This window comes from Haliaeetus albicilla, chromosome 27 (assembly GCF_947461875.1).
Source record: "Haliaeetus albicilla chromosome 27, bHalAlb1.1, whole genome shotgun sequence".
Taxonomy (NCBI): Eukaryota; Metazoa; Chordata; class Aves; order Accipitriformes; family Accipitridae; genus Haliaeetus; species Haliaeetus albicilla.
This window is the reverse complement of record NC_091509.1, coordinates 9,713,842-9,737,502: the sequence shown is the minus strand read 5'-3', so window position 1 is coordinate 9,737,502 and position 23,661 is coordinate 9,713,842. Positions and strand designations below refer to the sequence as shown.

General features: G+C 36.9%; 1 protein-coding gene across 9 annotated transcripts in view; it reads left to right on the top strand.

The window, feature by feature from the left end:
• FABP6 (fatty acid binding protein 6) overlaps window positions 1–23,661 on the top strand; it is a 46,371-nt gene that overhangs the window by 9,555 nt on the left and 13,155 nt on the right. For 2 of the 9 annotated variants that reach the window (XM_069773199.1, XM_069773198.1), the window contains one exon: window positions 7,364–7,451. The exons of 4 other annotated variants lie outside the window; for them this stretch is intronic. In XM_069773199.1, the coding sequence (XP_069629300.1) occupies window positions 7,433–7,451 (19 nt within the window). In that variant the 5' untranslated portion in view covers window positions 7,364–7,432. Of the gene's footprint in view, window positions 1–7,363; window positions 7,452–13,128; window positions 13,214–17,743; window positions 17,837–18,171; window positions 18,426–23,661 lie in introns of those variants that run through there. 3 more of the 9 variants (XM_069773200.1, XM_069773202.1, XM_069773203.1) reach the window with 3 other exon arrangements.

Below are 23,661 nucleotides of genomic sequence, written 5' to 3'. Positions count from 1 at the left end.
TGTTAAGTTCTGCTCTGGAACAGGGTTGTGTTTTAGTGACTTTTCTATCTGAGATGAAGGTTTAAGAAGCTTCTTTTTGGCTTTAAGTCCCTGCTATCATGTCCTCTCTTATCTTGTGATAGGTACTGCATCAAGCCACGATAATGATGTTTTTTAGAATCACTAGGATACTTCTGAATCACCCAGAGATTCATATGTAAAAATGGCAGGTTCTGCAAGACTTGATGTTGCTTTATACCTCGAGCAATATAAACCACTTTCTTAGGATCTAAGTCCTCCTTCCTTAGCCTCTCAGTTCCAGTCAAGAATGTCTAATTTAATGAACTCTGTGTTATGCATGGACATTTAGGTACTCTTTAGGATTAAAGGGGCTATTTGTAACCAAGACTGTGTAAGAATTTACCTTCTAAGCTCTAGTTCTCTCATTACTTTGGAACACCTGTGGGAGAGATTTCTAGATTTCTGTCTGAAAAGTATTAAGGGAATAAATGGAAATGAAAGAATGGTTAATTTATCAAAAGCCAAACACTCCATTGCTCTGTCTCAATCATTCCAGCTAGCAAAACAAAATTGCAGTGTGATTAAATGATCACAAATTATATTTAAAGTAATGCAATATATCTTATGAATATTTTGTATGTAAGTGAGTTTCAGAATATCTCCTCGGAAATGGAGAAATTTGTATGGCTAAAGGTATGAAAAATGAGTGATGCTGTACTGAAAAATGCAACCAGGTACTTAAATGCTATCTAAACAAATACATATTAAGAGACAAAAGATGTGTGTGCAAACTTACTTTTGGCATTGCCTGGCTCTTATGTTCTTACTCAGGCAACTACTGTCTTTTTTGTTTGGTTTTTTTTTTGTTTTTAAATTAAGGTATAAACATAATTATTTTATCTATGAATACATCATCTTCATCCATTAATTTCTGTTCAGTCTCCTTTATTTAAGAATGCTGTTTGTGAGAAAGCTCCTTGGAATGTTTGTGGCAAGTAAACAAGGCAGTAAGTATTAGTGAAATATGTGGCAGGAATATGTTTAATATGAATTAAAAATGTTAGAACTATGAAAGATGAGTATTTTAAGTCTTATATAAAGGGATCAGCAAGAAAATGTAGTATACAAATTTCCTGAAAATTTCCAGGTAAACTAAATCTTTCCAATTCCTTTTAGCTCGTCAATAGTTTTTTAACAGTTTGTAGGTTTGGTTGTCTCTATCAGATCACATCCAGCTTGACTTTCTTATGGGATGAGCACAGCAACTGTATTTCTTTGCACCAGAAAATGGGGGCTGGAATTATTTGGGCAGCACCTCTGAAAACCATATTTACTATTTACTGATGGTCAGCTGTGTTTTGGGAAAAGAAGTTGTGCTGAATGTCAGAGTACCTGGAAAAAGCAATAATCAAATAATAGTTGGTATTTGGCTGAAACGTTAGACTTCCAATTTTAAGTACTAAATCTTATCATTTAACAGGGGATTCTGCACATTATTATATTAGTCTTGTTTTAAAATATCTAACATATCTGTTTAAGATTCTTCACTGAGTATTTTTATTTATATTAGTTTATAAATTAGTTTATATTAGTTGTTTGCAGAGTGTCAATTAGATATTAAATAATTCTTTTAATTGTTGCTGAAGAAGTCTATGCTGCTACAGGTAAAGAAATATCTAGGACGTTCACTGTCCTTTTGAAATCTGAAGCGGAGTACGTCTATATTCAAATTTGTGTTTAATGAAATAATAAAAGGGCAAAGATAGGGACAAAAGGTATCCTATTTGGATAGGGTAACCAGAACTGTTACTTACAAGCTGAATTATGTTTGATTTTGTGAGAAAATAGGCAATCAGTCAATTACTGTTGCATACATGTCAGGGAGGGGAGGGAAATTACTCATATGGAAGTGGAAAGAAAATGTTTTCAGAAGGACATAACTGTCACTGTTTTTCTTTCTTGGCTGATGTAAGACTGAGTATTGAAGAAGTTTTCTTTTGTCTTACAGCTGAACTAAGGTGGGAAGAAAACCACCTTGATAAGCAAGTTGAAAAGATGATTGAGAGTTTTACTTGCCCCTTTTGATTTCCATTACTTTTTTTTTACTAAGCCCATATACTACCTAATTCATCTAGGACTCGTAAACTAACTTGTAAATTATACGGGCATATAATTAAGTAACACTGCTTTAACACATTGTGCAGCGTAACCCAAGTTATTGTAGCAGCCTATATGAATCCACTCCAAGGGTGAGGTAGAATACCATTGCTTTAAACATTGTTTCTCTTCTACAAGAGAAAGTCCTTTTACAAGTCCTCACAAGGGGGTGTATTTTACTGCTGTGTAAACTTATTATTCATTTTATGACAGAGAAGGACTGAGATCCAATGTCTCATGCAGTGTTTCAGCTGACTCGTTGCAATCTGTTAAGCTGCTGGAAGTTGTTTGCGTTTGATCATAAATGGTTTTAAGTGGGTTTTTTTTGGAAAGGACCAAACTGTACCAAGTGAAAGTACTGTTGAAAAGTTTCTCAGGATTTTCCATGCCATTCCTAAACCTTTCCCCAAAATTATTTTTGATGTTGAATACATGCATTGCTATGTATTGTATTATGTCGTTAGTGTAAAAATACGTGAACATTAACCTTTAAATTATATGCAATGTGCTTGTTTGCCAAGTGGAACAGGATATACCTTCCTTTAAAGATGAGTGTTGGGTTTTTTTGTTATATGAAAAAGCAAATGAATACATTATGTAATTATTTCCCTTTCATAAATGCTAATGCATTGGGTACACAGCAGATAAGAAACATTTTGATGTCCCTCTGTTAAAGCACTAACATCAAAATACAAAATATATACAAAGGGTTGATGGATGAACACCTTCCTTCAGGGTGGGAATTAAACCTGTTTGCTAGAATATCTTTACAGGCATTTAGGGCCTTTGAAAACAGACACTAAATCAGTTGGTGAAAATCCTCAATGTCCAAAGCAAATGGTAATTTTGAAAATTTAGAACTGTTTTTCCTCCATAGTCACATGGCAAATCATTGACAGTGGTGTAAACACCACCACGTTCCTGTAACTGCTGGAGGCAGCTGCTCAGCAGGCCTAATTAAGAGTAGCTTTCTTAAATTGATGACTTCAGTTCGTGTCCGCTCAGCATCAAAGACCCGGTTTGTTTCTGACAATTAAAATGGAATCCTCTTATTTCTGCAGTTGTACCTCTTCCTCATTAATAGCTCTTATTTCATCTAGGCTTTTGTTCTGTCTTGTTCCTTTTGTCATAAATATTTCTCTTAGCCATCTATGTATAATATAGAGGAAAATCATTGAACAAGATAATCTTTATGTAAATGAAAATAATTTGACCAAGGTCTCTCAAGTATATTTAGTTCTTTTGCTTAATTCTTGAGCTGTTTATTCACACTGTCCCTTTTATACAATTCTTTTCAACTTTTAGTGCTATCGGTAATTATCTTTCCTCCTTCAAATATTGTGTTGAGCTGGCGTTTAAATTGCTTGTTACAATCACTGGCTCTTAAAGTGCTTTACAGAACACTGACTTACATAATCTGCAGTCTTTAGAAGAGAGAGAGAAAGGAGGAGGGAAGAGTAGGATGATTGTCTTAAATTAATAGTTGATTCAGTCTGCCACACCAACTTGTCCACTAGTCTCCAGTTAAGAGTTAAGATCAAAGCAAACTGATCAGTGGGTAGCTGCAGTAACATCAGTGCAGGAAAATTTTACATGGGAGTATGCGTCTCATGATGGATCTGATTCAGCCTAGAACTGTTTATCATATACCAAGATCATGAACATTGCATGATTACAGAAAGTGAGTTGAAGTTCACCATCTATTTCCTTTCAGATAACTGTCTGCATCTCTTCTCAGGACACAGAGCCAGTCAGTAGGTGACTGTTGACAGAGCATGTCTATTTAGACATGCTCAGATGGTGTCACCTTAGCTTAGCCTATGAAGCTATGTTAATTAAGGGCCTTGCAGGGGGACAGCTCTTTTCCTGCAAAGGCAGCTGTATATTAGCATGACTAAAAGGTTGTGGATTGACATTGGTTTATGCCTAACCATTGCCCAGTTCAGAATGCAGGACAAACATGCAGCTGCATCCATCTCAACATATGGACAGGCCCACAGATCAATAAATCCTCTGGCAGGAATGGAACGTACTAGAGCTGTAAAGGAACTTATTTTGTGGATGTACAGATTATTTACTTTGCAAGACTGTGAAATTAGAACATTTTATCAGATGTTAAATGCACAAAAGATAAAATTATAGGTACATGTGTGCTCTTTAGGATCAGATACCCTTTCCTGTGAGTTGACTTACCACAGCAATGAGTTCAGTATAAACAGATATCCGAGTTTTCGTACTGTAAAGTTTTTCCCAACAGTGTGATCTCCCAAATCCTGTTCTGGAAATTATTTCTTGCTTGATTCAAGCCAAGAAATCTCCTGGTTACTGCAGCATCTTTATAAGAAATAACTTATGTGAGTAGCGTTTCAAAAGTTGAAAGGACAAAAAAATGCCTAAGGCAGGACTGGCATTTGAAGTAAAAGAGCCTGTTGGGGCTCCTGAGTATTTCCCAGTTTTGTTTGTTTGTTTGTTTTCTGACCTGTTTCCTTGTCCCCCTATTTCTAGGAACATGCTAGCTAGCTAGTTAATATTACCACTGTTTGAATGAGAAGAAGCTTATGCACCAGTCTTTGTTTTATCTGTAAAATTGCTCCTGAGTCTTGTCTTTTCTGCAGTATTTTCTATGTACTTGAGTATGAATTACATATATTACTTTAATAATAAATAAAAGTAATATACATATTACTTTATTAGCTCTTGTTTTCCATGCAGGTGCACAACAAGCAGGCAACAGTGGTGCTCTCTTCCCTAGCAATGTATGGCACCTATCCCTTGAGCTCAAGGGCTGCTTCATAAATGCATCTCACTCTGATTTGACACAAGCTACCAAACAGGAGTACAGAGATGGAAATATTTATTTGGGCGGTATATTGCCCAAGGTTTGTGTTTGTTTTATTTTTAAATTTTCCTTCTGATTTAAAGTACTTTCCAAAATGCAGATTGCAAGGTACGTGGAGGTCTCTCTATATTTTTGTATGGAGCATAAAACAATTGGGCCCAACCCTGGTTGTAACCTTTACTTGCCACTGTAATACAAATAACTATGCAGCTTTCCCTCCAGTACCAGCAAGACTGTTTGTGTCATGTATAAGTGTGTTGCATTTTATCCTCTTTTATCCTCCAGGCCATATTATAACTGCAGTGTTGTTCCTATCCTGATCCCTGCCTGCTTCCATGCAAAAATACCCATCTCGAATTAATGGCTATATTGTTCAATAATTAGTTGGTTTGGCGTAGGTTGTGGGTTGAAATGCATATGCTGCTGACATGCCTGTAATGTATTGGTGACATTATCACTGGAGCTAGAATAAATTGGGAGGCCCAAACTCAAGTATAGGCAAGTTAGCATGGTAATTAATTTAGACTTTCTCATAGAAGTCTTCCAAGCAAATTACAAAAGTCTCTTTCACCTTTAATATGTCAAAGCAACTCTTTTGTTCTTTGGTTGTGGAAACATGGTAGTGTTTCTGAGGTTGTTCTACATCTGTAGACAAGCTCTGTTGACCCCAAGATCAAGAGAACTTAGAGCTATTGAGGTGTGGCTTTTCCTTACCTGTGGTCCATGGAGATAAATTTCATGTCAAATAGGAATAAAAGGAATGGTAAAATACTGACCCTAATTACTTGTAGAGATGGGAATCCTACATAGTCTATTCTCATTTAGGTTTTTCGTCCTGACAGAGCTTAAGAAGATGGGACAATAGCGGAAATAGAATTGACTAGTAATCATTTGGAAACATTGTACTTCCCGAGCTGAAGCAAGCAGCTGCCAACACATCTCTGATATTGTGTCCTTCACTTTGTCGCTTACTTGTAACCTCAGCTTTGCTGGCTGTGAAATATGGACAATAACTTTTTCGTTCACGGAAGTGTAATGTGGTTTAATTATAGCAAATGTTTAAAAACAACTTGAGGATGACAAGTGCCATCTAAGTGCTAAATGTTATCCTTGACAAAGACACAATAACCAGATAATTAGTCTTTCAGATGCACCTAGTTATTCCATAAATTACAAATTAATTTCTCTCCTTAAATTAAGTTATTGACACGTTCAGCTTTCTTGCTAATTGGTTTACATGGCCAATTGGATGTATTTCAGTGAAATGGCTGGTGAAGTCAAATGTGTTTTCCAGCTAGACATTGCCCTACATGCAACAATTATATATGGATTGACTATAAATCAAAGCGAAGCACTGCAGTAAGGTCAACAAAATAGAACAAATTTGTGTTGGGATTTTCTAGGTAGATTTCAAAAGTGTGCTTATAATTGGCTGTCCCTCTTGAAGTCACTTTGACTTCACAGTTTACCTGAATAAAAATGAGAAACTTTTGTCTCACACCCTTGACTTATTGTCCATGTGCCATTCATAACTGGTATGTTTTGTAATTGGATCTTCCTTTAAGTTTGCTATCTACTATCTGTTTGATGTTTCGAAAGTCATAAAATGGAGACACTGTGGAGCCTAGGATTCCCCACTAACTTGGTTCTTTCTGCCTCACTTGTGATACAGTTTTGAAACTGTTCAAACGGGAGGGGGTGTGGCATAAATCACAATGTATCCAAGTTTTTCAAGCCTTTCCCCCTCGCTTAAAAAGGCCAGACAAAAGTATTGAAAGCTGTAGCATACTGCTTAGCTATGCCATCCAGTTAAGCTCAGTTAAAAAAAAAAAAAAAAAAAAAAAACCAAAACAACAAAAAAACCCAAAAAACACACACAAAAAAAACCACCAACAAAAAACCCCTTCAGCTGGTACTGAGGTCTGCAGTTCTTGGGGGAAGGGGGGAGGGGGAAGCCACTCAGAGCTGGAATCTTCCCATACCATCTAATCACATTAATATAAAGATATTCAGGGTAATATTTATTTCTGATATAATTCCACTGACTTTTTAATCCAATTATACTGAGGATGAATTTGTCCCTCATGGTGTCTGCAAACACACACACACAAAAGCACTAACAACAGTTGGAGAGGTCATGGCCCATTTGTGTATGCTAATGTCTCTGTGCCTGATGTGCACATTTCATCTCTTTATCAGATGCTCTGTTCTCTGACTAAAATTAGAATAAAAACTTGCAGTTAGAAATTTTTGAATGCCAGAGACTTTTTTCCTGGATTTTTTTTATTTTGGTAACACTTTGCTAGAGGATTGGTTCTCATTCCCTCTTTGTCTATTTGTTTCTCTTTTCTTTCTGTCTTTCCGCAGAGTTCCCTTTTATCCACCCCCTTACTTCCTCAGGCCTCATCTGACGTGCATGGTTTACCAACTCAAGAAATGCTGTCATCACAGACAAGTATTTTCAGCTTTTCTGATCTTGAAAATGTACCTCAGACTGCATGTGTCCCTGTCTACTCTGTATATTTTTGCATTCTTTATAAAAATAATGAATGGTCCCTAGTGTTTAATAAAAATGACAAATTTATTATTAATTTTAAAATATCACAGGTATTGAATGGGAATATATAAGGAAATAAACCACAGAGATTGCTCTCAGTCAACCTTTTGGGGAGAGGGGTGGAAGGGGAGAGTTGTGTACTTATGTCCCTTCTTTCTTTGGAACACAGTACAAATTTTTAGCTATTCAAATTAAGGTCCTTCTCCCCCTTTCACCTCCTCCCCCAAAATGAGGACTAGCGGAGGACGTAGTTGCCATCTTGTCAGTAGCCTAGGGGTATGCACATAGCATTCAGCAGCTGGAGCTGAGTGCTGTCATCCCACCTCATCTTTAACAGTGAAGTTAATCTTGCAAAATCTCTTCATTTCTCTGCCATGTGCTGAAAAGCTTTTTATTTGGTTCAAGAAATGTGTGGTGTTTGGAGTTTCAGGTGGGAAATACCTTCCTTCACCTAATAAAGGATAGCTATGCTATAACATTGTGTTGTCACATGCCTTAATTCTGTCAGCAATTTTGTATTTGTGCCACTGTCTAACTAGGCTTGGTTAGACTAAAGTTGTAGAGACATTTCTTTGCTAAAACCCAATGAGCATTAAGTATGCAAGGGAGAAAATGCTGTTCTGCTTTCAGGACACAAATATTCCCCTGCACATTGACAGCAAAATATGCTTGGCATGCAGTGATTTTCAGTACTCCCTGAAATAAGAGCACTTAAAAGATAGTCTGGCCACAAGACTACAGAGTTCAATCATTAACACAGTGAAATGACAACGTGAACATTAGGTCCTGATTACTAAGATATCTGCGCTTCTGATCACCCTAATTCTTTCTAGATCTTAAACCATTTTGCTCTTTTCAGTATATCACACTGTGTTCTCTTACAGATCTTTATTTTTGTCAGTCTCATGTTCTGTTTTCTTGCGGTCTTTAAGTTGTAGAACCTGTTGTGCTATGTGTATTTCAAAATGAGAAGTGTATCACCTGTATTTTGTGCATAGCTGATACACATGTTTTCTTACTGTTACCTAATCTAATTCCAGGTAGGATCAATTTATGGAGTATTCAAGCTCAGCCTGTCTTCCTGTCACAGCTCATCAGCAATACCCAGCATGGTCCTTGGCAATTCACTTCCTTTGATAAAGTCAGGTCACTTTTTAATTGCTCTTACCAGGTTATCTTGTAACTTCTAATTCTGAGAAAACACTATTTGCAATTGGTTTGCAGATCAAGAGAAAGAATCCTTCGAGCTAAGAGTTTGCCCTGTTATCTTTCAAGGGTGTGCTGGATTGTCAATAGTTGGGAAATTGTGTTTCCCTCATTCAAAGACTCCCTTTAACTCAAGCCTTATAGACATAGAAAAAACACTCCATCATCTCCAAAGCAAAATAGGCTGTGGTTCTGATACTGTAATCAGTAAACCACTGTGGTTTGCTATGTCAGGGTAAGTGATTGGCAGCTGGTCCACAAAACAATGTCAGAGATGATTAACATAAGAGACTTGATTATCCTGTCAATGATAAGAACACATGGTGATCAGCAGAAAAATTTGCAAGATAGTAAATGTTGCTTGTCCAAAATTTTTGGGAATGTAGAGTTAGAGTGACAGAGTCAAAATGGAAACTCTAAGAAATCCTTTTCCTTGGTCCTGTCACAGACAAGTCCATAAAATTAGATGCCAAGGTATAATAACATCTCTGTCATTGTGTCATTCAGTCTGTGTTTAGCCATGACTTCTGCATATCTATCTATTAGCAACTCTAAAGGCAGAAGGTGAATGTAATTAGAACTAATCTTGATAATTTGCAAAACATTGTTTGTTCCTTTTAACTGCATTCCATAAGATAAGGGTGGCTGGATCTTGCCTGTGAGCTCCTGCATTTGTTGTTTGTCATGATTATTGTCTGTGTTCTACCTGAGAGTTGAAGTCAATGGAAGTTTTGCCAAAGCATAATATGCAGAACTAGATTCTTGTTTATATTCAGAGAGGGTTGTTTTGTTGGCAGGAGTCTGTGAAGGGGTTTGATAGGCGATTTTGAGACAATGAGCAGGGTTTCAGAACATTTCAATGAAATTTGAACTGTTGCATTATAGGGGTGGTCATTACAAGGACGTAAGCAGGAAGGCTGTGTTGCCTCACGGAATGTTTTTACCCACGTCACACAGTTCTCCAGAGCTGTGCACAGCCCATGGAGTTTGACAGCAAGGCAGAGTTCAGGACTTTGTGAATGTGCCTCTGTCAGAAAGCTGGAATAAGGTTGTTCAGATTTTTGCAATTCTTCCGTTGGTCAAGTGACTTCTAAAGCTGCAAAAACCCAATTTTTATGTTGTTGAGATTATCAGGAATGTTAGCGATTTTGTCATGTAGCAAAGTCCTGTCTCTTTCTGTCTGGTTAACATCAACTCTTAGTGTGGAATCCACTGAGGCTGTATAGTATTTTCTACAAAGTATCTTGCAGGATCTGTAGGCCAGGAGTTTCAATGCTGTAATTAAAGCATATAACATTGTATTTTCTAGGCAAATGCTCAAAGTCACCACACTTTTTTGTTTGTTTTGTTACTGGCAAATTTAAATACTAGAGAATAAGTTGTGACGTAAAGTAATATACCCACCTTAGGGAAGGAAACTTGAATAGTGGTGCTCAGTAGGTATTGCAAATTCTTAAATGGTAGTAGAATGCATGAAAATTGTGCAGAATGTTTAAACACACTATGTTATTTCACTGGGGTAATAACAGTAATGTCTGATCTTGAATTACATATGAAGGATGATGCAGTATTAGTATCTTTTATAACACAAATTCTCTTATTTCTTGAGTTGTCCATCTGAAACTTTCCCCTCTCATCCCCCAGCAAATAATAAAAAGAAAAATGCAAGCCTTCAACAACTGCTTCACCATCCTTGTGAGGAAATATGTTGGTGTAACTATGCTGCATTTCTCTATAGCTGTACTAATCTAATTCCCCATGTGGAGGCTTATCATAGAATAAGGGCCAAGCCTGCAGAACCAAGGATATGCTGATGTAGCTGTATAGCACAGGTTTTTTTAACAGATGGAGTTCCTTTCCCACTACAGCTAAAACCACCATGCTGAATAGTACATACTCTACCAGGCAAAGATACCTTTGCCAGCCTAAATTTATTTCTATTCATTGGAATGATTGGTTAGAAGTGTGGTTGTTTTTCTTCATGCTTCTAGTAGGCATAGTTAGGCTGCAAAAACATTGAGAACTGATTTAAAAATGCTTTTTTCCCCAGTGTAGTTTATACTAGTTTGAAAAATACAGAAATTAAACCACAGTAGAGATACTTTATTCTGAAAAGGAAGGACATATTAATGACTGCTTTTTTGCAAGATTATAGGATTCTTCTACGTAGGCTCAACCAAAGTAATGGAATAAAAAGAGAGGGAAAACTGTTAAAAAAACAAATGAACTGTACCATGTCATTCTACTTATTATGGGGGAAAGATTGAGAATAATTTAAAACTGCAACACTGCTTCCAACCAATCTGTCCTTCTTACAAGGTTCATTCTTTGTGGTTTTGAGGTCTGCAGTCTAGATAATGTTGGAGGACCACTGGCATTTAATATTACTTTCACCCCTTGTGTTGGTTAGATGTTATGTTTACTGAATGTTCCATCACCAGTTCTTGTACTTCAATCTAGTATATGTCTGAGGGTGATCACTTTGTTCTGCTTTGGCATCCATTCGAATGACAAAAATGTTCTGAAATGTAACTTCAATTTCATGATGTACCCTGTCAAGTGACACGTTTCTGTAGTAAATAGGGTATGGTGAATCATACAATGCAATGTAAGTGTCTGTGTCCCAAAAGAATTAAAAGAATTAAATCATGCTATCTCTTAATGGTAATGGAGAAGTTGCAGTTAGGATTCTGCATAAAAGCTAAAGCAGCCACATATCTTAGGAGCACAGGGGAAAGAACAGAAGAAGGAAGGAGAAAATGTCTTATCCTCTCTGAGGTGAAGAAAGATGTAAAAATCGGTATTGTTTAAAATTCAATAATTGGAATATAATCAATCATCACAAATCATCCTCCATGCCTTTGAGGAAGATGCATTTAGGAGCAACTTCTGATCTGATACATTTTTGTTCTAACATGATTGATACAATTATTCAGTTGCCTTGTGCTATCAAATTACTTTCGCTGAGGTTCTCTTGAAAAAAGACAGATAGTTATAGTTTTTTTAGGTTAGATGTCTAAACTACTGATGGCTCCAGAAGTAAAACTACCTACCTAAGCTTCAGGGTTACTCTGAGTGACTTCTTTTTTCCCAAAGGGTTGCCCTCATGCAAAAAGTTAGCAAGTTCTTAAGGTCCTTGAAGTGAGTCAACACAGCAATCATTTGCATTGACATCCTTAGCTGTTGAGGTGCTGCAATCAAATTATAGACAGGTCAAATTCTGCTCCTTTAGGATTTGCATACTGTTTTTCCAAACCTAAATCCAATACATTACTTCTTTTTCAGTAGAAATTTTGTTTTGATTCTTTTAATAAAGAAACATTGATAGCTCATACACAATAGTAGCATCTTATCAAATGTTGAACAGAATGGAACTAAGAGAAAAAAACTGAACACTTATTTTTACAGTCTAAGCCTAGAGAGTGCATAAATCTCACTAACTGCATATTCATGAGTAGTACATTAGACTTCAATATTGTAGCATTTTTTTGTATTTTTAATAATCCTACTTTTTTGTAATACGTATTTTGCTTGCTTGTTTTTGAGTATTACATTCCTTGTTCTCTGCTCAAGCAAAATTCCCATCGATTTCCACAGGAGTTTGCCCAGCAAAGAACTGAACAAGTACGCAGTAAAGCTCTTGGAATTTTGCCCAGTGTTTTTCACCTGGCAGTGTCCCTTTATGCATATTTCATAACCTGGCCTACCTTGTACTTGCAGGCATAGAACAGACTTTGCAACTCTCATGTATGAAATATGAAAGTTTTAAATGCTTGTGTAAGCCACTCTGTTAAAACAAAGTAGTATTTTATAGTTAAAAACACTGATGTCTATTTTAATACATTGTAATTGGGGAAATTTGATACTATTTCTCTGATTTTTCATCATGAGTTCATATATATGTAAGAATGGATTTCTTAAATTTTTATCTGTGGTACATTGAAATTTTTGTAATTGTAAGGGTTTTTTCCTCTATGGCATAAATTTAATATAAAAGGGATTCATGATATTCATTATGTTTTCTCCCTCAGAATAAAACAAAATTGGCTGATTATTGCAAGCTTGGACCAGTGATAGACCAGATAAATACTGCTTCTGCATTCAGATCGGAGGCCAGGAATTATTTGTCACATCAGTAGAGAGACTGTAGTTACAATTGGGCTATAGTTTTGCTTTTTCTACACCAATCTCAATTCAATTCCAATTTCTGAAGTCACTCAGGGTGAGTCAGATCTGGTCAAGCAAAAATAAGCTCTTGAATCATTCCCAAATAATGGAAAAAATGAGTCAATTCAGAGAGCTAAGCAAGTAGACACAGTCATTATAGGCATAAAGCAACCACAAAGCTTTATATGGTTCAATGGGAGAGAAGGTCCACCCAGTGAGTCAAGGTTGAATATAACTGGATTTCAGGGCTCTTCTGTTAGCAGAGCTGGTGAATGGCCAGAAGAGAGGTACGAGACCTGTGAATGGGGTGGAAAGATGGACTAATACTTATGTTATGTGATTGGTTTGGGGTTAATGTAAAGCAATACACCCAGAAGAGAATAGGTTTAAGCTGTGGCTTGGACTTGAACATTCTTTGAGGGGAGACTAGAATAATTAACATGGAAATAGGCAGTGGACTGAAAACTCTGAAGGCAGGTGATGAGGCTGTGACACATCTTACACAGTAAGAACACAATTCCTTGCATTCATTAGCATTTTTGTTGCCAACTGTATCAGCCTGGGTACATGTTACAATTAATAACTGTGCTTTCTCAATAGTTCTGGGAAAATCTGTGCTACTGACATACACCACAGGGAATAGTTACTATTTTGCACAAACTGCTGTTAGCTGTGATAAAACTTCTCATGCAGAGACCTAGAAAACAGGAGAAGTTGATATAACACAATAACACATCAAAAGTCATGTTTAAATATGCTTTATTTTTTGATAGTAGTGCTTCCCAGCTGTTCATGATCATAGGCATACAGTGCATGTGCTGAGTCCAGAATCAAGAAGAGTTACTATAATATAGATTTGGCTCTATGAGCGTGGTTACAAAATTTGGTGAAAATGCCTTTATATAAAGGCAGGACCTCAATGATAATTTTAATTACAGTCAGGTATGTACCAAGACAAAATCCTTTTCTTTTAGCTCTTTTCTCCTTATTTGTAGCCTATTGCTTCTACCTCATTACTACACCGTTCTTTGCTAGTGCAGTAAATCTGGAGACCTAATGGTGCACAAGGCCCTTTGAGGACAGCACTGACTTTTAAAATATTCATTTCTATGCGGATCAGGGATATCCCAGTCTGGCTGTAATCAGAGGAAGAAGGAAGGAGACAAATAATCACTGAACATGACTGTTTAGGGAGCAATTTCTGTCAAAAAAAACAATCAGCAGCAAAGGTGGATATGAGCTGGCCTTGCACCCCCAAGCACAAGTAAGAGTGATGTGGCCTTGTTTGATAGCCATAATAGGATAATTGCTTCTTTCTATTCCTTCATCCTCTAGCCAGCTGCTTCTCCTTCACTATGCTGAAATGCCTGTTGTTTCTCTCTGCTAACTGCTGAGTAATGTAGGGCTAGTGAAAGGTGCCAGACTGACAGCAGTGGGATCTGCACTTCTTTGTTTATACCCAGAGTGCAGGTATATCATGAGCCCTGACAGTGCCCCTTGCTGTACTGGTAAGATACAGCCCTGACCTGCAGGGAGAAATCACAAAGCAGAGGATCCTTCAGGGCAGTTCAGTTCTTGGTTATTTTTTTGTTTGTCAAAATGGTGCCAGCTGTGGTAGTGAATTGCATGTTCTGGAACAGCAGTATAACTCTGCTTCCAGCCGGTGATCCAGACAGAGATCAGTTCATAGCCTGAGTTATTCGAAATGGAATAGACCTTTGTGCTATGAAATCAGTTTGCAGCAAGTCTCCAGCCACTGGGAGTTGAACTGACTACCAAATTTATCTCACCCAGGCTTAATGAACAGTCATCAGGTAGTAATGATCCTACCAATCTTGATTTAAATGTAAGTTATAGCAGGGGTTGGATTCCATATCCCTAGAGTAATTTCTTGTGCCATCCAAACCTCATCAAAGTGTCTTGGTGAAAATGATTTAAGCTAACATGTTGTACTGCATGTTGGCAAGCAGCTAAGGGAACCCATGTATCAGTTACTGTGGCTCAGTGGTAATGTGTTAACTCACAGTAACTTCATTGTGTGCCTCAGTCCTGTGTTTTATTCAGACACATACATAACTCTAGGCTTTTTTTTTTTTTTTTTTAATATTAGGGTAACACTAGCAAGGGTGTGTCCATCAGTGCCACCTTTATTGGGTAAACTCTAGATTTTTATTTTTTTGTTGAGAGATATTTAAACACTTGTCATGATAATGAAGAAAAAAACCAAACAAACTAAAATTATATAAACTCATATCTGATCCTCTGTGAAAAAATAACAGAGAGGCCACAGCAACTCCAGAGTTGGCTCAGCCAAGCAATGTCACATAAAGCTCTCTAATTTTTTATTTGGATCATGTCTGTATGTAGGTCACAATGACTTAAAAGAGAAGGCACTGACCAGACAAAAACAAATCTTTCCAAAAAATACCACTGTTTTAGGAGAAGGATTCTTTCTCAAACAGAAGACTGAAAGGATTTTACTGTTCACTGCTATTTCAGTTAGCTGTGATTCCAGTTACCAGCGACTGAGCACAGGGGGACCTGCAGTGGTTGTGTTCTCAGCTTGCCTGTCTCCTGCTTGTAAGCTTATCCAGTGCATAGCAGCAAGATGCTATGAAGCTAGTTCTAGCCATTTCTCTTTCTGACTTTGTGTTCTGTGATGACCTGATATAAATCAATTCTAGCTTGATCATCCTTCCTCAGGAATAAAGAAGAGATGTGAAATGTCTCACTGCAGCTCCCCATACTGGTATACGTTTCTGCTTTCCTTCAGTCCCTAATCACAGCGTCTGGACAAAAACCTCTCCTGCTGCTTCCACACTTGTGAACATCACTCAGTGGCCAATAGCCACCCTAGTGATTCTGTGCTTCTCTGCAAGAATTGCTCCTTTATGCAGGAACCTACATAGTCCATACATCTTTTCTGAGCAAACTACTTTCCAGCTTTGAGGAGCCTGAAGCAGGGGGGAAAGAAGACCTTCTATCTAGCCCTCTGGTCAGCCTTTGTGCAAGCACGAGAATAGCAGCATGTAACAATAATCTAATAAGCATTTCTTCTAGGAGAGGAAGCTGGAGGCTGTGATGCAGCTGTGAAGAGTTAGGGCACAGAAGGTCTAAATGCCTCTGGCGAAAGTGCTCTTAGTGACACTTGGGTTACAAATAGTAATGCTGTGTGGCATCAGTGCAGATAAAAAAAAAAAAGCCACAAAACCAAGGTATAAACTGGGCCTAAGAGTACAAATCACTTGTAGAAAAGCTGTATAGAAATGCAGGTTGATGTTTTTGAAAACAAAAGTGGAAACCAATAGATTCCCCTTGACTTTAAAATCTGTATTATGCACCCAGAATTTGTATCACAGTCCATGCATGTGTGATTAGCAAAATTTAATATTTTTTTAATGCCAGTCCCTAGAGATAGCAATAACTTTAAGGCATTGTGCAGCAGTGGAGGTGTATTTTTATAGTGAATCATCTTTTCACAAAGATTAGGACTTTTGAGACAAACATGCTCTCAGAGGATGATGTTCCTCTGCAGAAAAACATTTTTTTATTTTGAATGAGAGTGGTCTTTTTGATACTTTTTAAAGATTTCCAGTATTTTATTTTTTTAATTTCCTGCAATGTTTTCAAAAGACTGTGTTGATTTTATCTTACCAAATTACTGTTATAAAGCCATTATTTAATTACTACATTTTCTAGTAAGCTAAGAGTTTTGGTAAGCTAACTGTGTCAAAGTTCATTTGCATAGTAGTAAACAAAAAAAAAATCAAGGTGATCGACACTATTTTGAATTCTTAGTAAAGGAATTAACTTTATAAGTGGTTTAAAACATTTGAAAATTTTTTTCCAGGTTTGTGCCAAGTATAGCTTTTGAGAGATGGGGCAAAGAAGCGGAATCTGTTTCAGGCTTGAATTTTCCTACTATGTTGTGGGTTTCATTTGTGGACAAAGGACATTTTTTGTTTGGCTCAGCAGCCAAGGTGGAAATGGTTATATTGTCATAGACTCATAATTTATATTGGAAGGGACCTCCAGAGGTCCTCTAGTCTGACCTCGCCACTCAAAATATGTCTAGTTAAAGGCATGATGCCTTAAAGTTTAGATGGTCAGGGCCATCTCTACTTGAGTCTTGACCAGTGCCAAGGATAGAGATTCCACATCCTCTCTGGGCTACCTGTTCCAGTATTTCACCAGCCTCATGGTTTAAAAAAAAAAAAAAGGTGCTAATAGAATTTCTCAAATTCTCAGCTGTGTCTGTTCTTCCTCCTCTTATCACCATGCCTCTGAGAAGTGTCTGACTCCTTTTTCTCTCTTTCTTCCAGTGAAGTAGTTATAGAATGCAATAAGGTCTCCCCGCTTTGTCTTAATTTCTTCAAGCCAAAGAGACCCAGTTCTTTCAGCCTCTCCTCATACATCGTACCCTTAAGCACTAGTATTTCCACAGGTGGCAAGAGGAAAGCTAGGCATAAAAATGTAAGAAAACCAGAGATTTAATCCTCTAAGTATAGCTTTAGTTGCTGTTACTTATGAAGTGTTTTATTGCCAATTCCAGTATCACTCAGTGGGAGATGTGCTCCCATTTTGTATTAGCTCTATTTTTCCATACGTTAGCCTCCTTTCCCATCTTCTTTTCTCTGTTTCAGCATTTTTGTTTCTCCCCTATCCCATCTGCCAAAATGAAAATCATGAAGTAGTTAATATCAGTATGTAAAGCATCACAGACTTGCATGAGCCTAACAATCAAAGGAGATGAATAGAGCAGGATAAATGATACTTACTTTTCTTCAAACAATTGTCTCAGTCTGTCTGTTTTACAGGCTCCAGAATACAGCAGGATAGTGGTTTATATCCAGCATACCCTTGAAGACTGTCCCATAATCACAACAGAAATTCAAAAATCATAAGAGAAGGTGAGAGCTAATTTTCAGATGTGCTAAGCAGTAGTGGACCCACAGACATCACTCTCTGACCTTGAGAAGAATACTTGCTCAATTCCTCTGGCCTTTGCAGCATATTATTTGTAAAGGATATTGACAGCTTCAAGAGAAAAGTGTTCTAGAACTGTAAAGAACTAGTAATTAATAATCACAAAGGGCTGAAGAAGTTTATATTTCAATACTCGGAGACAGACCTTGCAGTTCAAACCAATATCAGAATGTCTTCATCACACTTCTCTGCATTAGCAAGTTGAGAGGGATTTTTATGATGAAGCCTGATCTTGCTGTCATCCTGTCTTTGCGTGCAGGAATCATTATCGTGGCTTATTCTGCATGAAGAATTCTGCATTCTACCAAGAAGCAAAATGAAAAAAACAAGGACAATGAAAGCAAAAGGCAGCCCACCTTGAACCAAGGCAACATTGTGTTGCAAGGCAGACCTTAGCAACCTGAAGCCAAACAGAACCCCTTGTGTTAACAGAGAGTAAACTCAAGCAAAGATCATTGTGGCTTGTTTACAGAATCTTATCAGGTGCTGCTAGCAAAAAAAAGAGCTTTGAAAGTGGGTGGAAGACTTGCTGTTAAACAAGTGCACTGTAGCGTTTTCAATCAATGTATTTAATAATCTGCCTATATCTCGAATTTTGTAAATACAACAAAAATTCCAGTATCATGCAGAAAGAGCTTACGTATTTTGGTTTCTTTAAATCTCCTGTCTTTTAGGATACAAGCTGCAACTAGCCTTATTAAGGCACAGATTTTGGCACAGAAGTCCATCTGTAGCACCCTTGAACGTTTCTTCAGCTAAGAAGCAGAATTAAAGCTTTATCACTAGATGGCAGTATGGCTTATGACACTGATGTCTCTACCTGATTTTCAGTCTGCTCTCAAACACCACGCCTACTCTGGAGAAACATTCACAGAAATTCAGACTGGTTTTAAAACTACCTCAGCATCCTTACCAGGGGAGTCACAAGGATAATCCTGGGCACTAGAATCGTGCATTAATGGTGGATGCAACTGTTTTTTAAACTTTGTGCAAATTTTGTCAAAGCATTTTCTGTCTGAGGAACCAGAGTATTGGGAAGTTGGCATGCTGTCCAGTCACTGAACTAAACATCCAAATTTTTAAGCATACTGAGAATGATAAGTGATCTGTATATGTTACCGAAACTGAGCCATTCAAAAAATGCAAATTTAGGTTAAAAATGAAGTTTAAAAAAAAATAAACAATTGTCACTGTTTAGGTTTTTTTTCCCCTGCTGCTTCCCTGTCATTTCAGAGGGGAACAGCTGTTGTTTGGTACTATGAAGTAAAGAAACTTCCAAGTGGAAGTTCAGATTTTGAAGTGTTTTCCAGATTTTCCTTCTGATTCTGGAAGGAAGCTTTAAGAGAAATATGGCTTATTCCAGGGTTTAAGATAAAATCACAGCTGTTAACAACATAGTCTCATATTCCCAGTTTTACATCACTGTTGTTTGATTAATAATGGCAAATTTATTGCTGACCAACTCAAGAATAAATAAAACTGTTGAATAGGGACACTACAGGCTAGACGTAATAGAAGCAGTTAATAGAGCAAGCAGATGCAAAGATTTGCTTGTTTTGGAGATGGTGAAGAAATGGCATGTGAGATGTATATATCTTCTCTACTACAAAAGTATATATATTTCTCCTGTTAAATGTATCTAAGGAAATATACACAATTGCAGATTGTTGTAAAATATGCAGTGAGATGTTACTGTGAATCATACACTTCAAAGCATAGCTGAAGCCCGAAAAAGTACTTATATGCAAAGAAAACTGGCTTTTCTTGTATTTCAAGAAAAGCAATGCATCCTTCTCTGCTTCACGCATTTTCAAACTCTTTCTGTTCTTGCACAAATAACCTGCATCGGTCTTTTCAGTGTGGCACATTATAAACACTGCACTAGCATAAAAAAAATTCATTCAAAGGTTAGTTTCCCATGTCTGCCTTTGAGATTCTTTAAGACAAAATCCTTGTTTGCTTGGCTTACCGCGGTGGCAAATAGCTTATCACCATCACCAGACAGCTGTCTGTTCCATCTAACTCTTCCCTTTAGGTGAGCTGCAGGAGAAGAGAATAGAGGAAAATCTTGACAGAGTGAAGGAGATGGGAGGGAACTAGTAAACATGATTTTAAAATATAAGAAAAAGACAACTGCAAACCAGATGTGCCTTCAAAAAAAAAAAAGTAGTATCTACATTTAATGTTCCCTTTAACACAGATTCAGGAACTGCAGCTGAAGGAATCCTTTGGAATAGCAGAATTTAACTGTGCATGGGGTTTATGTGCACAAATAAAGCAGCAGGCTTTACAAGTGCAATAGATAGAGGTTAATACACTTCATAAAAATTGGTGGAGGTACAGGGCAATGTGCGGGACAAAGCATCGTATCTAAAAGATGGAGGGGTGACTACTGATTTAATAGACAGCAGTGGATCAGGATTTCTAGCTATTAATCACATCTCATATGACCGGGAGCAAACTACATAATCTGTATTTAAAATACAGTACTATTGCTTTAATGATGAAGGGCTGGGGAGCAGCAGTCCGGAAAGCAGGATGCATAATAAAGTATGCTGTGTTTATTCCATGCATACTGAACTCTGAGTAACCCTTGCAGTAGAAGGAGTTCCCCTGGCAGCCCAAGTGGGGAATTTGGCCTTTCTTTAGCTCTGCAGCTCTGTGTATTTGCTTCAGTAACCATTGATGATCCAGATACAGAGATGTTGACATTACAGAAGTAAAGATGTATGAAAATAGGGAAGTTGTGAAGTTGCAGTATCTTAAGAAGAAAAAAATAATATATTTTTTTTTAATGTCTTCCATGTTGGAAATAAGAAAATGTTGTGTTGGCATTTTCAGTAAAACAGTCTGTTTCAAAATCAAAATATGTATTTTAATTTATTGGAATGACCTAGGAAGTTTTCTTTTGAGCCATACAAAACACATATCTATTTCTAAATGGGAATTGTCTTACTGAAGCTGAAAGTTAACCTCTTGCTCAGCCCCCATCGCTAGCCTGCATTTTTCATCATATGTATGATGGAGTAAATTCTGCAATATATTAAAGAAAATGCTCTGAGTATCCCAAACTAGAGGGACAAGGTGAAGGGTATAGGAGTGCTACCAAGGTACAGTTATTAAAAGGCACTTTTATATAATGTTTGTTTTCAAATCCATTAATGCATTTCAGATGTTTTAAAAATGTGTTTGTTTTAAAGCAAAGAAAAAATAAATATTTGTGGGTTTTCCCCAATATTAACTGTGATTTAAAAAAAAATCTAGAGCAGCATGGTATGTAAAAATGTTATTCCCACAAAAATATAAACTTTTTTATATGTAAGCTATGTATAAGCTTGCATGTTGAACAGAGATAATGTAATTCAGCATCTACACTGCAAGTTAGAAATATTTTCTAAGGAGGCAGCTTTAGTTATACATTTGATAAAACTGGGTTGGCCATGGATATGGGAGCAAATTAGACTAGACATAGTGCTGGGGTTATTTGAGACCCTTACAGGTCTCTCTGGATTGCTGTCACTCTCAGCACGTTGATTCCTTAAAATAAAGGAAAAACAAGGAAAAGACAGAAATTCTTAATGTTTTTGTTCTTCCTTGAAACAGTACTTAAAACTAATGAGTTTTTCTTTAAACACTATAAGGCAGAAACAGAGACGAGTGGAAAAATCATATGTCCCTGTGCTTCAAAATGTGGTGTTTTTTTTTTTTTTTAAACGACTCCTTACCAATGTGAAGAAGTCTTTTGTATTAGATAAATATGACACAAAGTTCTACAAAATCCTGAACGCCTTCAATTCCTGTTAGATTCTCAATTAATACAACAAAATATTTTGCCTTGCAAGACTAAATAGTAGTCTTTTATTAAGTAGATAATGTTTGTTGTTAAAAGTCCATCATTTCCTTCCTTATTATCCATAGGCTACACGCTAGCAGCCTATGCTTAATAAGCCAATAATGTAAGTAAAATTGAGAAAGGCAATTAATTTGTTTATAATTTCCTTTTTTTAAAGAACTTTCCATTTTCAATGTCTCTTATATTATATCTCTGTAGATTTTGAAAACCTCTCTCTTCCGTATATCAGATAACATTTAAAAACTGATTTATAACATGATTTGTTTGGGAGGAAACAGAGCAGCTCTTAGAAGAATTCCAACAGAAAAACAAGTTAAAACATGGTGTTGCGTATTGTTCTTTATTGACTTCAGTAAACTTAGTTAAAGGCAAGCTCTGCGCAGAGTTTCTCCAAGAAAGCCTAAATCAACATCGCATACACTAAACCATCAGTTGCTTAGTTTCTTAGGTGGAGCAAAACATTCTGTGATTATTACAGTGGAATGAGTGCTGCCTGCTAGAATGCAAATGTAGGGTGCTGCAGAAGGGGTATGTGAGAAGTAGGAATAACTGTAAAATATGCAAGTCAGTTCTGTGCATATGAAAATGCAAGCTCTAGGACTGGTTTCAGCAAGCTGTCCAGCTATCATGAGAGGCCTGCTGCCACCAGAGTCCATGCACAACTCCAGTTTATGCTGTAGAAGCAGGATAAGTTCCTGAAACACTGCATCTTGCCTTCATCCCATGTTCATCCTGCTGCCTTCTAAGCCTAATTTGAATAAATTACCCTACAAATTTTGTACGTAGCTATAGCTGTAGAGAGGAGGCTTCCAGAGCATGATACCTTCCAAATACATTGTGGCTAAGAAAGAATTTGACTTTTTTTTTTTTTTCTTGGTAGTGGTGCTGGTGTGTGGTGGTGACATCCTATTGCATTCGTTTACCCTCCCTGCTATCAGTTCCCACTAATTTTAAATGCAGGTACAGTGCACATTCATTTTATATTGGTACATAGCTTTCCCCCCCTTTTGGTGATGACTGAGGATTGCTTAGAAGACCACAGCCATGTGACGGAAGTCTCCAAATTAGACTAGGTTACGATGAAGATAAGCTCCCATTTGGAGCTATGTTGTCCTGATGTGTCAGCAAGTACAATCATGTAGATACTATCAGGTAAATAAAAACTTTACAACATATCACATGAACTATGTAGATAAAGGGGAGATGACTGTTGATTCTTATCTTTAGGGTTGTCAGTTACTAACTTTATTAGAACTTCAGTTACTTTCTGTTAGGGACTTCTAGTATAAATATATGGAACAAAGAAATACAGAGGTAGTATGTTTAACTCAGTCTGCTTTTACCAGAACACTCTGCAGATAAGGTTGAATTATATCTTTCATTTTAGCAACTTTTTAAAAATTGTCCGTATTAGGCTAAAACCATTGAGGTTCAAAATGTTCCATAGTGGCTCTTAATCCAAAGATGGTATTTCAAAGAAATCTTAACAGTCTTGTGTGAGCCAAATTGACAGTAGCCAAAATTAGTTTTACTGTGCATTTTCAGATTACATGAGTCAAAACTGGCACAACAAAAATCTTCAAGTCTTCTGTTGTAGTCATTACTAAAACTTTAAAATCAAGACAGCTTCCTATTTCTGCTATCAGTCCCCATTACCATTGAATTGGATGCAATTGGTAACATTTAGTATAAGATAACTAATTAAGGGAAAGAATCCTGAAGAAAGAAAAGAACAATTAGATTCACAAGAAGCTGCTGGTATCAATCTTACTGTAAAACCAAAACATTTTAGTATGTCTGTTAATGATCTTAGTTTAAAAGGTGGGGAGTATACCAATGAAACTTGTTGTTGAGCTGGAAAATGTTATAAGTCCCTGCCACCTCTGTTCCAAAAAG